Source organism: Protopterus annectens, chromosome 4.part0 (genome assembly GCF_019279795.1).
Source record: "Protopterus annectens isolate FY-2018-M chromosome 4.part0, PAN1.0, whole genome shotgun sequence".
Taxonomy (NCBI): Eukaryota; Metazoa; Chordata; order Ceratodontiformes; family Protopteridae; genus Protopterus; species Protopterus annectens.
The window spans coordinates 1,465,679,643-1,465,694,911 of record NC_056733.1 but is presented as its reverse complement, the minus strand read 5'-3'; the positions used below and the strand labels follow the sequence as shown (position 1 = coordinate 1,465,694,911).

The window sequence follows — 15,269 nt, the reverse complement described above, 5'->3', positions numbered from 1 at the left end:
CAGTACTGACAGCCTTTGTCCCATCAGCACTTGTATTAATATTGCAAATTCCTGGATCATAAATGACCTTATAGTAAAAAAAAGAGTTAAATTACAACTCTTCATGTCATTTTTTAATGTACTTCCTTATTTCCCTCCTTATCCTGTTGTATATCCAACATCAGAACACCCCCTTTGTTTCTTGCTAACTGATGCTGGATGGTAATGTCTTCCTTTGTTGTGTGGCAACCTGATGACTCAGACAGAAGTTGAATTTTAAGTTGTCAAGCCCGAGAATGGCAAAATGAGATTTTTGGGAAGAGTGAGGGGACTGTGAAATGGGTATTTTTATCCCTGTAGGGATTTAAAACCCCTCTCTGGGCAGTGTAATGTGCAGTGCTGTTTAGTATATGCTACACTGTCTCCTTTGTGATGCTTTAGCTATCAGTTATATCACCTTTCCTTGTTTGGAAGTACATCTTGTCAGTTACTTAGTCCCCACTAGTGTCTACTGAACAAAAATAATTGTCTCCTCATATGTTCCCCCACCCAAGACAGAAGTGCAGGTGTTCTGTCACTTCATTCCACTGCATCCTCTCAACAAAGACTTATAGCAACACAGGCTGATTCCCATGTTCACTGTACCAAAAGCACTGACTGACATCTTGCTTTTGCACCAGGTAGGGTTACCACCTGTCCCACTTTGCGAGGGACAGTCCCTCTTTAGGCAGTTGTGTCCTGCGAAAAATATCAAAAATAGCAAATGTCCTGAGATTTCAGGACAAAAATATTTCCTAAGTTTTCTTTAATAGTTGCATAAAACAGTTATTTTATATATGAAACTTCTATATACTATGTGAAGTAACATAAGCAATTCAAATGTTACTAGAATAAGCTTTTATTTGTGCAAAAAAGTAAAATTCTGTACTATGCATGGCTGTAGGTATGTTTTGTCCTGGAAAATCTGACATTTCTACAGAACATGTCCCACTTTGGGCATTTGAAAAGGTGACAACCCTAGCACCAGGGGGTTGAAATATCTGTCAGTCTTTTGACTCAATACTACTTCTGTCATTTTGTTTTTCCTGTACTCTCTGCCTGTCTGCTTTGATTTCACCATCCCCTTTATACTAATTACAGCTATCCATTTTAAGGCTAGAGCCCAAGATAAAGTAGGCATTTTATTTGTAAAGAGTATTCAGACTGTATTTAAATGAAATCCCAGGACGACCACTACCCGCTTTTTGTAGGATGATGCAGTATCCATTTAATTGTGTAGTCCTGCATTCACCTGTTCTGAAAAGGTGAAAAAAAAGTCAGTCTGTGTAAACAGAACTGCATATGTTTTGAACCTACAGGCAATTAAGGAAGCAAATTTAGAATAGGCTGGAAGGGCTTGTCTCTGTGTGTGTGGTAGGTGCATGTACGTGTGAGTGACTGGCACTCAGGCAGTCTTGATGGGCTTTTTTATTGAATTGTTTGCAATTTGCGTATGAAAGCATAAGAATAAATGTAACACTAGAAAATTTTACAAAGTCAATGTGTGAGTCTCAAGGGGGGTTTATTAAATGTTTTTGGATCATTAATGCAAATGCTAGAGTTTTCTACTTAAGACTTCTTAATATAAGTTAGCATTTCAGTTATGACAAAGGAGGTAAATACCTAGCCTTTCTCTTCTCAGAATTTTTTCTGTTTTCCCTGTGTGGCATGTTGGGTTGATCTGCCGGGTATGAATTGCATTCAGCTAGATGTTCATCAGTAACACTGCTGCAGTAGCATTTAGTTGTATGGGTTAGATGCTGCCAGGAAATAACAGACAAACAGTCTTCCAAAGCCACTGTCTCCCCTCCATACATGCAGACAGGTTGCTATAGCATGAGCTCCAAAGGGAGAAAACAGCAGCCTGGTTGCTGAAAGCACTCAACGCTTTCTTGGTGCCCTTGAAAGCCTTCCTTTTGTGCTTCAGAGGATTAACAGTTGGCTCTGATATTCCATTGCTGGCAGATAAGTCCCCTTTGGGGAACCCTTCCATTAATGTTTATGTTATTTTTGGCTAAATTGGGATTGGGTCTGTGTAAGAAGACTGGCATTTTATTGTGTGTATTATTTTACCAGAAATGTCTTATCTGAAATTTTTTGTTTTAGCTAAGACTGTTTATTTTTATTTGGGACACTTATTTGCAGTAAAGGAATGCTGCTTTTGTACCATCTGTATTTTTATTTGAAGAATTTATGTATTTTTAGGGGAAAATAAGTGTGTTTACTGCTTGTTTGCACTTCTTGACAACTTATTTTCTGACACTGTCTTTCAGCTGTGCTTGCTAAGGAAAAAGATATTTTGGGACAAAAGAGTACTTACTGTCTGCATTTACTTTTGTGATTTGTTGGGACTGGTGTGGGGAAATGTAAATGCGTGCAGTGCGTATCACCACTTTAGTAACAACTTACCTTCAGAATGATGACTCCTGCTAGCCATGCTTTCCAATAAACAGGTCTCTCTTTCTCTCTCTCTCTCTTGGCAGGAACATGGAGACCCTTACTGATCTTTCAGCTCCTTCTCCTCTGGCAGCTAAGGAAAAAACTAATAGAGAACCCTTTTTTAAACTGCAGGCTCAGTCGGTGCCTCAGCTCCTAGTGGGTGACTCTGCAGTGGCCATAGCTTGTTTCTCAGACCACTCACTGGTTTTCCTGCAACTGTGAGTTAGCCATGTTCCCTGAGGCTGTTCCAGAGTCTTTACTGAGCATAGGAGAACCACTTTCTTTGGTCATGGGATTTTTCACCAGGAGGTTCTTCTTGGTGTAGCCAAGATAAGAGACATCTTTCTTGGGCTGAAGTGCCTTCTTTAAGTCTGTCTCCTTCTGAGGATGTCCCTAGGAAATGAAACAAAAAAAATCAAACATCATCCTTCAGTTGTGGTGCAGTGGTGCAGAGGTTAATGCTGTCACCGCACAGCAAGAGGTTCTCCGGTTCGACTCTTGGCTGGGGTGCCTACTGTGCACAGTCTGCATGCTCTCCCTGTATTCATGTGGTTTCCTATGGGCACTCTGGTTTCCTCCCACATTACAAAGACATGCATCTGGACTGTTTCTCCCCAGGCCTCTGCTGAAAATAGGCTCTGTGCTAGTTGGACATTCCTGGTCAACAAATGTTAAATAAATAAACAGTTTTTCTGTTTATATAAATACATTTCTTTGGCTAAGGGTTTATTGCAGGCTTTGAATCCTGTGAAGCGTCAGGAAAATTAAGTGTTGTACATAATTCTCATGTCTCAATTTTTTAGGATCTTTTTTCAGATGATGCTGATATGGATAGGGACAGGGCTTCATCTGTGTTTCCTTCCCATGTCCCAGAATATGATTTTGAGGAGAGTGTTTCTTCAGTTTCTCTTGTAGTAGATTTGTCTTTTTCTGAATCTGGATCCAGAATGAATAGTATGTTTCAGTGGGAGCAGGTGCATATTCCTTAAGGAGATATTATGATGTGCTGCAAGTCGATATGTCACACTGCACTTCTGTTCCTTTTATTATGTCAGCATTGGATGATGCTTTTTTACTTAACTTGCAATAATCCTGATAGTCAATTTTCAGTCCCATAAATGGCAAACAGACTTTATAAAGTCCCTCTTCAGCAGCTAACAAGGTTTTGGTCCATATTTACCCTTCCCCTTCTGACAAGGATGGTAAAGCTTTTGACAGGTCTGGGTAGAGAATGTTTTCCTCTTCCTCTTCTTCTGCTTTAGACTTCAGAATTTTGAACTACCAAGCTCATATGTTGAAGCAGCTCGTGTTGATAGTTTGATGAATTTGTCTGCCACTGTCTACAGATGTAGGTCTTTTCTGAATACTGTAATTATTATTACTCTTTCTTAATTGTCCAGACATTATTTAAAGAAAGTGTATGACTGTCCTGACTCAGCATCCAAGACTGCAGCTACTTCTTCTATGATGAGACATTTTGCCTGGATACATAATACATTTTTTTCTGAGACTGTTAAATCTGAATGTTTGAATTATTTTCATAAAGAAGCTTTGTTTAGTCCTTCTGCTGCTCAGTTACTCAGTCTGATGAAAGAGGCAAACTGATTATATGGGTTACTAAGATTTTTCTGTCTTCTTTATTTAAATCTACTATAACCTCTGATTCCTTTTCCAAAAAGCAAATCAAGCAACAGGCCTATGACAGGCAGGGTTCTAAGAAAAAGTGGCAAGAGGGGTCAAATAAAAAGCAGGTAATCCTTTCAGAAGTAGTGACAGGCCTCTTCTTCTGTATGATTATATCAGCACCCCACCACCACTTCAATTCTGTCTGGCTCTCAGTCTTCCCCTTTGTCATCAGATTTTATCAGACAAATGGGTTTTGAGAGTAGTTCAAGAGGGTTACAGATGGCACTGGGAAAGCTTGCCTTCTTTTTAGGTATGCTTCCCCATCCACTAAACTGTTCCTCTGCTTCTAAATTATATGCTTTTATTAGGGGTTCTAGAACCAAAGCCCCTAAACCAGATGTAGGAAGGATTCCATTCAAGAATGCTTGTGATGCCAAAAAAGGATGCTTCCTGGAGACATGTTCTCAACCTTTTCTTTCTTAACTTGTTTGTGAAAGTGCCAAAGTTCAAGATGTTGACTTTACAGATCCTGCTACCTTTCATTCCTGTACAGAGTTTGTGCTAACTCTAGATCTGAGCAATGCTTATCATCATATTCTTTTTGCCACAGAGTTTAGAGGTTTCCTCTGATTTTCTGTATCTGGATTACATTATCAGTTCTCTGCATTACCCTTTGGGGTATCTGCAGCTCCAAGAGTGTTTACAAAGTGTCTAGCTCCAGAGTTAGCTCATTGCAGACTGGAGGGCATTTACATATTTCCTTATTTAGATGATTTGTTTATCTTTGCAGTCTTTTTCCAGGTGTCAGGAGTTCTTTACATGGGTTACAAATCTCCTCCTCACCCTGGGTTTTCAGATCAGCAGTCAAAATTCCTGCTTAATTCCTCCTCACAGGATAATGTTTCTAGGATACTTTCTTGATTCTTCCTAGCAAAAGGTATTCCTAGCTCTGGAGAAAGCATACTTGTATCTGGAAGTTTTCCTGAGTTTCTCTAAGTCCCAGGCTTCAGCTAGAGAGGATGTTAGGATACTAGGGTTCATGGCATCCTTGATTCTCATGATTCATCTTGCCAAATTAGACAAGAGTTTCTTAAAATCTATGTTGACTCAACATTCTCACCCTCTGGAAATTCAAATTCTAATCTTGAGTTTTGTGAAGAGAGAGCTGCTTTGGTGGAGAAATCAGATTTCCCTGAATACAGATCTTCCATTCTCTTTACCAACCCCTGCTCAATCGATTGCAACAGGTGCATTTGATTTTGACAGGGGTGCTGTATCAATGGGGTTAAAAATGTGGGGTCTTTGGAAGAAAATAGACAGGCCAAAGCACATACATGTAAAAGAGATGTTAGGAGTCATCCTTGCTGTAGAAATCTTATGTTACCCATTAAGGGATTTTGTAGCACCAGTTCCTCAATATTTGTGTAAGCTGTTATTCCCTGGCTTATCTTTTGAACTGGCTTTCCAGGCTGTTTATGGTTCATGATTTAGAAAACTGTTCCCCTATTCACTGAGGTACCTTCTGTGCAGAGTCTGCATGTCCTCCCTTTGTTTGTGTGGGTTTCCTCCCACATTCCAAAGACGTGCGGTAGGTGGATATAACACTATAAATTGGCCACAGGTGTAAGTGTGCATATGAGTGTGTGGTGTGGAAGAACAACTGCAACCTGGCAGTGTAAAAATTGGCTCTAGATGATTGTCACTATTGAAGTGACACCCTGACCTCATGTGCAAAAGTGAGATGAAGGGGTTGTGGATGTATGGATGGATGTATTTGGAAGACCGTTTTGCAAGAGAGTATGTAAGTTGCAGGTTCTCATTGTGGGTGAACACTATTTGATTTTCCATAGAGTTACTTTTTGAACAAATCCCTCATTCTTGCCAATATAAGTTTTAGAGTTCACTTTGAGTCAAGCTATCATCAATCTTTCCTGAATTAAAAAAAAAAAAAAAAAAAAAACCACCAAAAAGGATTATCTACACTTTGGACATGCCTAGGCAACTCAGGTATTATAATGACAGAACAAAATCCTTTAGGAAAGTTGAACAGCTGTGTATTTCCTAAGGTCATAGGTTTATACATAAGTACTAGGCTAGCCATTTTAAGCCTAGCCAATACTTTTCATATTGACTTTTCTTATTGTCAGAGTTTGTTCAAGTTAAGTTCACATGACGGCTTAAACGAATAACCTATATTTTTACTTTGACAGTGGAGTTTCAGGCAAATGCCAGAATAGATATTGAGAGGTCATATGCCACAATAAGTTGGCAGGTTTTTGGGATATATGACTGCAAACTGTGCATTATATTGTGTATAAGTGAGTGTTGCCTTAGAATACCAAGGGTAACCAACTTGATCTTTCTGTAGAGAGAACACTTGTGTAGGTTTTTACTGTTAAGAGTAAAAACTGACATAACATATGTTATTGTATGTTATACGACGACCCCCCCACTAATATTCCAGAACGTGCACGCTGTTGGTCAGCGTGCACATTGTAAATCAGACTTATACTAATGGAAAAAGGTCCGGTTGCCTGGACTTTTTTCATTAGTATAAGTCTTTTTTTTTTTTTTTTGTTACAGCAACGGAGAACGCAAGATCTCCGTTGCTTTTTAGAAACTGTCTCGCTATGTTAAAGGAGTTTAACATAGCGAGACAGCTTTAAAAAAAGCAACGGAGAAAGGAAGATCTCCACTGCTTTTTTTAAAGCTGCTATGTTAAACTTCTTTTACATAGCGAGACACTTTTTAAAAAGCAACAGAGATCTTGCTTTCTTTGTTGCTTCCACCCACAGTTCTGATGTTCTGTGTAAGCATACGCATACACAGTACATCAGAACTGCCGCAGAATACCAGACGGCTGCGGAAGGGCAGCACGGAGGCATTATACAATGCCATTATTTAAGAAAAGTAAGTATTTTTTTTCTTAAATAATGTCATTGTATAATAGCAATAACCCACTTTTGGGTGTGGGTAATGCTGGATTTACCCACGTTTGTCTTTGTTTGGCCACTCAGGCTTCACCCTCATGACAAAACCACACCAACCGTGGGTAAATCCAGCATTACCCACACCCAGGCGTGGGTTATTGCTTAAGTACCTGTTGGCTTCAATGTTGCCCTGACAAGTTTGTGCACAGCAACTAACTGCTAGACCATACATTAGTATTTTTAGTGGCTACCACTGTACAGTTGCAAGGCACACCTTATGTACACTACTACTTTGTGCTACAGATAGAATACCCAGTAACATCTGTGGCCGTGTCCTCTGGTGACTCACTTTGGTGCAACTGTAGAGATAATTTAAGATGATAGGAAACAGGTGTTTTGGGCAATCAGGGCTGTTCGCTTTAATGATAAAGATATGTTCTTGTGTGGAAACATATGCTGCTGCATACATTATTAAAGGGTGATTTATGTTTAGAATGGTGATGGATGCACTAATGACCCATTAACCTATGTTCCGAAGTACATGCCAACATGTCTACCTTCGTGATGATTTGGGCAGATTCATGAATGTCTACATTAAATGTACAATGTTCTTAATGAACTGACAACACAAGCACAACTCACACCTTCTTCCTGCTGATTTTAGTTTTCCTACTGATTTTTTTGCAGCCTTAAATATCGTGGGGGATTCATAAAGGTTAACACAAAGTGTAGGCATTCATGAATCTGGACTAAATATTTATTTAATGGGTGAGGTCTTTTGACTTTCACAACAGTTTGCATACCAGAAGCACTTTTCAATAGGAATAATTCCACAAAGGGTCCTTGTTTAGGCAGTTGATGAGAACCTACTAATCATTTTTTCCTGCTAGCATTACTGCATGTATTATATGTAAAACTCTTCCAGTTGTCAGTCTCTCTAATAAGGCAGCCACTGCAATACACATATTTTATATGTTTTCTTTATGTACAGGAGTTGCTGATCAGTTGCAGACCAATTTTGCCAGTGATATGCGGAGTATTTTAAAAACTGTTTTTGAAACAATATCATCAAAACCTGATTGCCAAGAGAATGAAGAAGTGGAAGAGGAGGAGGAAGAAGAATGTGAACAAGGTAAAAATCAGTATCCATTGTTGGGATTTTAGATCTTTTTTTTTTCAGATCAAGGAAATGAAGAATCGTGGATTGCAACATACTGTTTCTGTTCCAAGAAAGTCAACTGTCTTATACATTTACTTATTTATGTTATATATATTTTTTTCCAGATGAATATATGTCAGAGTCTGGTATACGCCTGGAAGACTGTGCTTTATGTCAGGAGCTGTATGCTCAGGCATCTCAAGCTGGTAACTACAACAGAAGACAACATGAAGGTAACAATGAAATAGGGATGATCCCCACCACACATACTAATCATTAAAGTTATGCAGCCTTAATCATGTGTTTATTTCATAGTAGTAGCACTGCAGTGCAAATTGTGCACCAGTGATTTTTAAGAACCTGAATTAATCTGATAAAAATGCAATATTCATTTTTATATTGTGAGTCATCAGTTTTGTAAACACTCTAGTATCATTTTAAAGTACTTTTTCGTATGAATTTTTAAGAGTATAATTTATTTTTGTTTGATAATTTATATTTAAAGGCATAAAGCAATATACAATGCAGCTTTATTCATATCTTACATCTCCTTACTCTTCCTTCTTCACTCACGTCCTTAATTCTATCAGTTTTTTTCCCCTGGCCTTCTTTCTAAATTTACTACAAGCTTGCTTTTCTCTCACTTTGTATCCCATTCCTTGATTGTGTTATACTAACTGACCTTTAATTTCTCTATAAACTGGCTAAAATGTATCTAACTATTAAATCATCATGTAACTTATATCTGTTCTTAACCAATGTTTTCATAGTATGTCTAATTTGGTACAATTATTTAAACTATATTTAGTTTTTTTCTTTATGCTCTTTTTAAAGACTGTAAAATGTAAAATTAATTTTCTTAAAATGTTTTGTAATACCTTGGAGCTATTCTTCCTGGGGAAACTATTGTTCAGATGAAATACTTTTTCAAGTGGGACAACAGCCAGTTCACTGAGACCCAAAAAATGGTATTATGACCTTTTACAAATGGAGTTTTGTAACCAGTCTGCTGTACCTCCAGTGCATCCTGCTTTCTTGTATGCTTTCCTGGCTGCTTCTAAAAACCCAGATTCCCTAGCCCCCTGCACCCAAATGCCTAGGCAGGTTTTACAAGGTCCCCGAGGATGCAAAATTTCTTTACAAGGCTCCTTCTGCACACCTTCCATAATTTCTGTGGCTGTAGATAAAACCTCCAAGTTACTCCCATCCACCTCCCTCCCTCCTTCCCTGTGACGAGGAAAGCAGATTAATGGAGAGCCTAGGCAAAAAAAAGTCTACACATCTGCTACTTTAGCAGTGAGAACTATTAACTACCAAACTCACATGGCCAAGTACTCACTGGCTGTTCTTTCTGATGTGGCTAAACAATAGGGGGACCTCCCTGAGTCCCCGGCCAAGGCAAAAATCTCTACTCTCCTGAAGTCTTGCACTCAAGTAACTAATCACTCTATCAACTGCAGTTATGATGCAATAGAGGCCTCATCTAGAAATGCTGCCTCAGGGTCTGTCATCAGGAAGTATTCCTGGCTTAGGTTGCAGGCTCTCCCTGAAGACTTTTAAGTCTAAACTCATGGGTGCTCCCTTGGACAACAACGCTCTATTTGGTTCAGCAGCTGCTGAACCTTTCAAGGTCCTTCAAGAGAAGGGTAAGGAGCTGCAGGATCTGAGACACATTTTTGTCTCCTCAGTTCCTCGTTTTCAAAGGAACTACCCTGCCAAAGCTTCCTTTGTGAGAAGGCCTGCCAGAAAGATGCTACTCAAAGGCAAAAGAGATTCCAGGAAACAGTCCTCCTCTAGGTCTGCTCCCTCTACTCCTGCTGCCAAACAGCCCTTTCAGACTAAGCCTGGTAGCCTGTGACTACCAGGCATTGGATCCAGACACCCCTCCTTCCATGCATCTCTCTCTCTCTCTCTCTCTCTCTCTCTCTCTCTCTCTCCTTCCCTGCTTGGAATCAGGTTACTCATGACTCTTGGGTCCTCTCTATAATAAAACAGAAATACTTCATGGTATTGGAATCCAGACCTGCTCCCAAAGGCATTCCACAACCTCCTTGAGACTAACTGGCTTCCTTTCCTCATGTTCTACAGGAACTCCTCGCACAAGGAACAATTCAAGAGGTACCCCCTAATGTAAGAGGAAAGAGATTTTACTCCAGGATGTTCTTGGTTCCCAGGAAAACATTTTTTACATTTTACCACTGTACTAATAATATTATAACATTTTGACACCACTTTTCAGTAAATTGTCAAGCACTCATTTTCTGTATAGTAGTTGTTTTCACGCTAACCTGCTCCAGTCAGTTTGAATAAGCATTATTGTATGTCAAATACACTTTCAATGAAAGGTCCCGTGAAGTCTGTATGAATGCTGCCATAGCACTAATTGCTACTCTGGGTTTGTACTGCTGGTGGAACAAACCATATGTCATCTAACCCTACCATATGTTATCTAACACAGTAATAAGCCAGACCTACAATTTGTCAGTACAGGAATACACAATTCCATTATGTCAGTATGCTCTTGTTCTTCATGAATCATTCATATTACTTGGGACTGTAGTTTCTCAAGAATGACTATCATAGAGCTAAAGTATACACAAAGGCTCACCACTGAGTCTAGCTTAATATCACTAATTAATTATTGTTTTACCACCAGTCGATACACCTTGGAGAGTTTAAGGTCATTCCTAAACTTTCTGCAAATGTCACTGTCAGTGACCAGCAGCTGTTTCACTGTAAATGTGTAATAAAGTTTTAATGAATTACAACTACTGAGTTCCTTTGTTTTTTTATATAGTAACCTGGAAACTCATCAGTATTATCACAGTGTCTGTCTGTCTGGTAGTTAGCTCAGATGACTAAAGCTTTAACTTATTAATGAGCTGCTTCGTATGCCAAGGGTGTATGGTTTGAATATTTCCACCTTCATTTACCTAGTGGGTGACCTTAAGCAAGTCACTTAACCAGATAATGCTTTGGGGCAATTTGGGAATTAGGGCTAGAATCCTTAATGGTCTGCACTACTACATGCCTAGTAAATGGCTATGAACTGTGAACCTTTATATTCAGTCATAAGAAACTGCCCTTACAGAGGAACGAACATTAAAAACTAGCTGCAGTCATTTCTGAAATTCCTTTCCTGGGACTGAAAATCTAACCCATTTGCTGGTTTCTTTATGGATATTAGCAGAAGTTAATTACTCCCTAAGAGCTTCTTATAATAGCATAATTTATTTTGTCGTTTATTAAAAGTCATGGTGTAAAAGCAGTGTGTCATTCCATACCAGCCAGGAACTTGAGCAGTAACACAGAGTCAGTTCTGTAAGGCAGGATACCACATGACAACCCTGAAAGCAGAACTGAACCAAAATGTGTTAGTGTCTAAAGATGAGTGATCTAGTCCTTTGTTGCTGTGAAGGACCATTTACAGCAGTTTGGAAACCTATTCTATAGCAAAACATTCACTGGCTGAAAAACAGTTGAGACAGTAGGATGAATGAATGATGGTTCACTATTCCATGATAGGACTGTCGTCCAGGAGGAACAACGACTAGAAAACAGCACCTTACCCCCACCCCCACTACTTTCACCGGCTCCTTTTTTATTACATCCCTCATGGAGCATCAGGACCTCAAAGTGGCAAGCAGGGGGAAAGAAGCAAGGAAAAGGGTGGGGGGGGGAACAAAAAGAAGAATGAAACCATTGTATCAAGATTCTTAGCCTAAGTAATCTAACTCTGAATGAATCGCACACCTCTGCTTTGTCTAAAAGATTCTCCTTCATTCCTTCTCAGTCAGCCAACATTACAGCAGTCTTGACTGACTTCAAGCTATATGTCTGCAAGTTAAACCTTCAATATATTTACATGACATTTCACATTTTCCAGACAAAATTTTTACCAACCAAAAGAAGCACTTATAATCCCATCCTTCACAATACGTTGGAAGTTTTTCATGACCTCTGCGAAGATCAGCTCAGGAGGAAGCTTGGGTCTAAACCAAAGTTCTACAATCTCGCTGTACCAGAGAAGTCTGCCTTAAAGGATCTATCAGAAAACAAGAATGCACGGGCTGTAAAGGCAGACAGGGATGGGATGATAGTGGTGGTGCTTATGGATGTAAATGATTAGAACCAAGCCATCTTTCGTTTAATTAATGACCAAAGTTGTTACGAAGAGGTGACCATTGACGGAATTCAGAGATGTTTTTCAGAGCTAGATAGCATGCTCTTTGACCTTCTGAGTCAAGGCAATATTGATCATGACACCTATGAGTTTCTGCAAGTTCAATTTCCAAAAATGGCTAAAATCTTTGGTATCCCTAAAGTGCATAAAGATTTGCACAACCCTTCCTTTCGACCAGTTGTCTCTGCAGGGTATTATAAGACTGAACCAATTAATATCTTCCTTTACTATCTTTTAAAACCTGTGGTGCAGACTTCCAAGTTTTACATTTGTGATTCATAGCATTTATTGGAACTTTTGAGTGAATTACCCAGGGTTGAGAAAGAATGGGTCTTTGCATCTGTAGATGTAATATCACTCTACACTTGCAATAAACAGGAAACTGGCATTGACTTTGTAAGAAGATACCTCAGCAGGTTCACAGATTTTAACAATTGTCTGATAAACAGTGTGTGCACAATGTTGGAGATCATCTTGGACAACAATTGTTTTGCCTTTTTAGGAAAATATTTCAAACAGATCACTGGTGTGGTGATGGATGCAAGGGTGGCACCTGTTTTCGCCAATTTGGTCATGAGCTGGTGGGAACAGGCACACCTGAAAACCCACCAGTTGTTTAGTAAGCTAGTGTTCTACAAGAGGTACATAAATGATTTGATTTTTGTTTGGAATGGTACCTCTGAAGAAATTGACCAGTTCTTCTCTATTGTCAATGAGAGTACCTCTTTCCTCAAGTTCACGTTGAGTGGGTTTGGGAAGAATATCAACTTTTTAGAAATCAGTCTTTCTGTTAACAATGTCCATGTTATTTTTCTCAGCAGAATCTTCCACAAAGACACTTTTATGAACCAGTACCTTCACAGAGACAGCCAGCATCCTTAGCATATGAAGAGGGGAGTCATCAAGGGACAGTATTTATGGCTGAGTAGGTTGACCAGTGACGATCAAATCTTCCTACAAGTGATGGCCATTCTAAAGTCCTTTTTCCAGTACACAGTCTACCAGTATGATTGGCCAAGTGAAACTGAACACGAAGTTTTGTTGCTCAGAAATGACCATGCTAGACCTATCTTGCACCACTGCTCTTCGACTTCTTTGCTGGTTGTCTGTGACACACCTACTGTCTAACAGAACAATGTGATTGTTACAGAGGAGCCTTCCCCGTTCCTATTACTACTGACATGTCCCTAATCAGAGAAGTGCTTAGGGACAATTGGAAGATTATTTGGGTATACTTAGTTGGCTAACGTTTTGTGGGATCATTCACTTTTCACTTACAAAAAAACTTATAACATCAATTCAATTCTTGAACATCCAACTGTTGATCCTTTGTCTTCACTTACAACTCCTGGAACTTATAAATGCAGCAAGTGCAAGCAATATAAGCTATATAAGTAACACATCTCATGCATTCATTCCTTCTTTAGACCTAGATGTATGGATGAAAAGGAGATATAACTGTGACACTAGGTATGTGGTCTATTTGGCAACATGTGCATCATGACCAAGTTTTACATTGACAAGACCATCAGAAGATGATCAAACTGAATGTATGAACACACTCTCTCCATCAGAAAAAATATGATACTAATGCTTTAGCTAAGCACTCGTTGACATGTTTAGACTTCAAAAAGATTTCTTTTTTTGTATTAGATTCAGTTAATTATGACAGTTTCTCTGGGAATTTTAAAGTCCTTTTAGAATGCCATGAATCATTGTGGCAGATTAAACTGAGAGCCAATAAAGCATATGGCCTCAATGAATCTGTCAGCATCAAGTGTTTTCTTATAGCTCAGAAGCTTTAACTATTTTAATTCAACATTTCTATCATTTTTCTATTTAAATTATTCAGCACAGGAACTAAGTGTTTGAATTGTATGTATAGTTACTTTGTTGCAAGTTTTAGCACTGTTTCTTTAAGAGAACACCTTTTAATCATAATTCTGTTGGTTGTTCATCAATCATGTGATCTTTGGCACCATTTTAAAACAGGTAAGTATATTCCATGTTTTAGATTCTGAGGAAGTTCTTTGTGTTTGTATTAATTAAAATCAAAACGTGCTTCAACCTAAAATAGCGTCTGAGATTCCTTTCAAGTTGATTTTCCAGTAGAACAGTTCTTTTGTTTGTTGGTCTTTTTGTTCTACACCACTTTGGAATTTAGGTCTGTAGTTATGACTTTTTAAATTACTTAATTAATTTTAATCCATGTGTAACTGTTGTGGTCCATGAAACCTTTCAGTCATAATCCAGGCACAACAATACAAAGAACAAAAGTGAGGTATCTTCCCTCTTTCAGGACCTTTCTAAAGCTTTTGATACTGTTTCACATAACCTCTTGCTCTCCAAGCTTTTTTCCTTCAACCTCTCTACCTCCACCCTTAACTGCTTTTCTTCATACCTATCTAAAAGAGCTTAGTCGGTCAAATGGTTGTCAGCTTGTTCTCCATTCCTACCCATTCTCACTGGAGTCCCCCAAGGATCCATCCTGGGTCCCCTACTGTTCAATATCTTTACTAATTATCTCTTCCAGTCCTGCTCCCACTCTAAACTTATACAATATGCTGATGACTCCACAATCATCTTCACCTCTGACAATCTAACCCACCTACATGCCCTCACACAAGACACATTACACTCTGTTGAAAGATGGCTCACTACTAACCAACTCCTTCTTAACCCCAACAAAATAAACTTATTATTTTCCTTCCCACACCTCTCCAACACCTCAAATCTTCCTTCTCTATCTCATCCCTAAACAACACAACTATTCTGGCAGAGTCCCACACTAAACTTCTTGGCATACTCATGTATGACGAACTAAAATTCGACACCCATATCAATAACTGGATCAAAAAGACCCACCAGAAACTTGGATTTTTAGACAGAAATATAAAAAATTTCTTACTAAAGA

The 15,269-nt window shown here is 38.8% G+C and overlaps 1 protein-coding gene across 2 annotated transcripts in view; it reads left to right on the top strand.

Annotated features, from left to right (window-relative positions):
• Positions 1–15,269, top strand: part of LOC122799914 (lateral signaling target protein 2 homolog) — a 746,347-nt gene that overhangs the window by 651,744 nt on the left and 79,334 nt on the right. For both annotated transcript variants that reach the window (XM_044069312.1, XM_044069311.1), the window contains 2 exons: positions 8,005–8,145; positions 8,298–8,405. In XM_044069312.1, the coding sequence (XP_043925247.1) occupies positions 8,005–8,145; positions 8,298–8,405 (249 nt within the window). The remainder of the gene's footprint in view (positions 1–8,004; positions 8,146–8,297; positions 8,406–15,269) is intronic.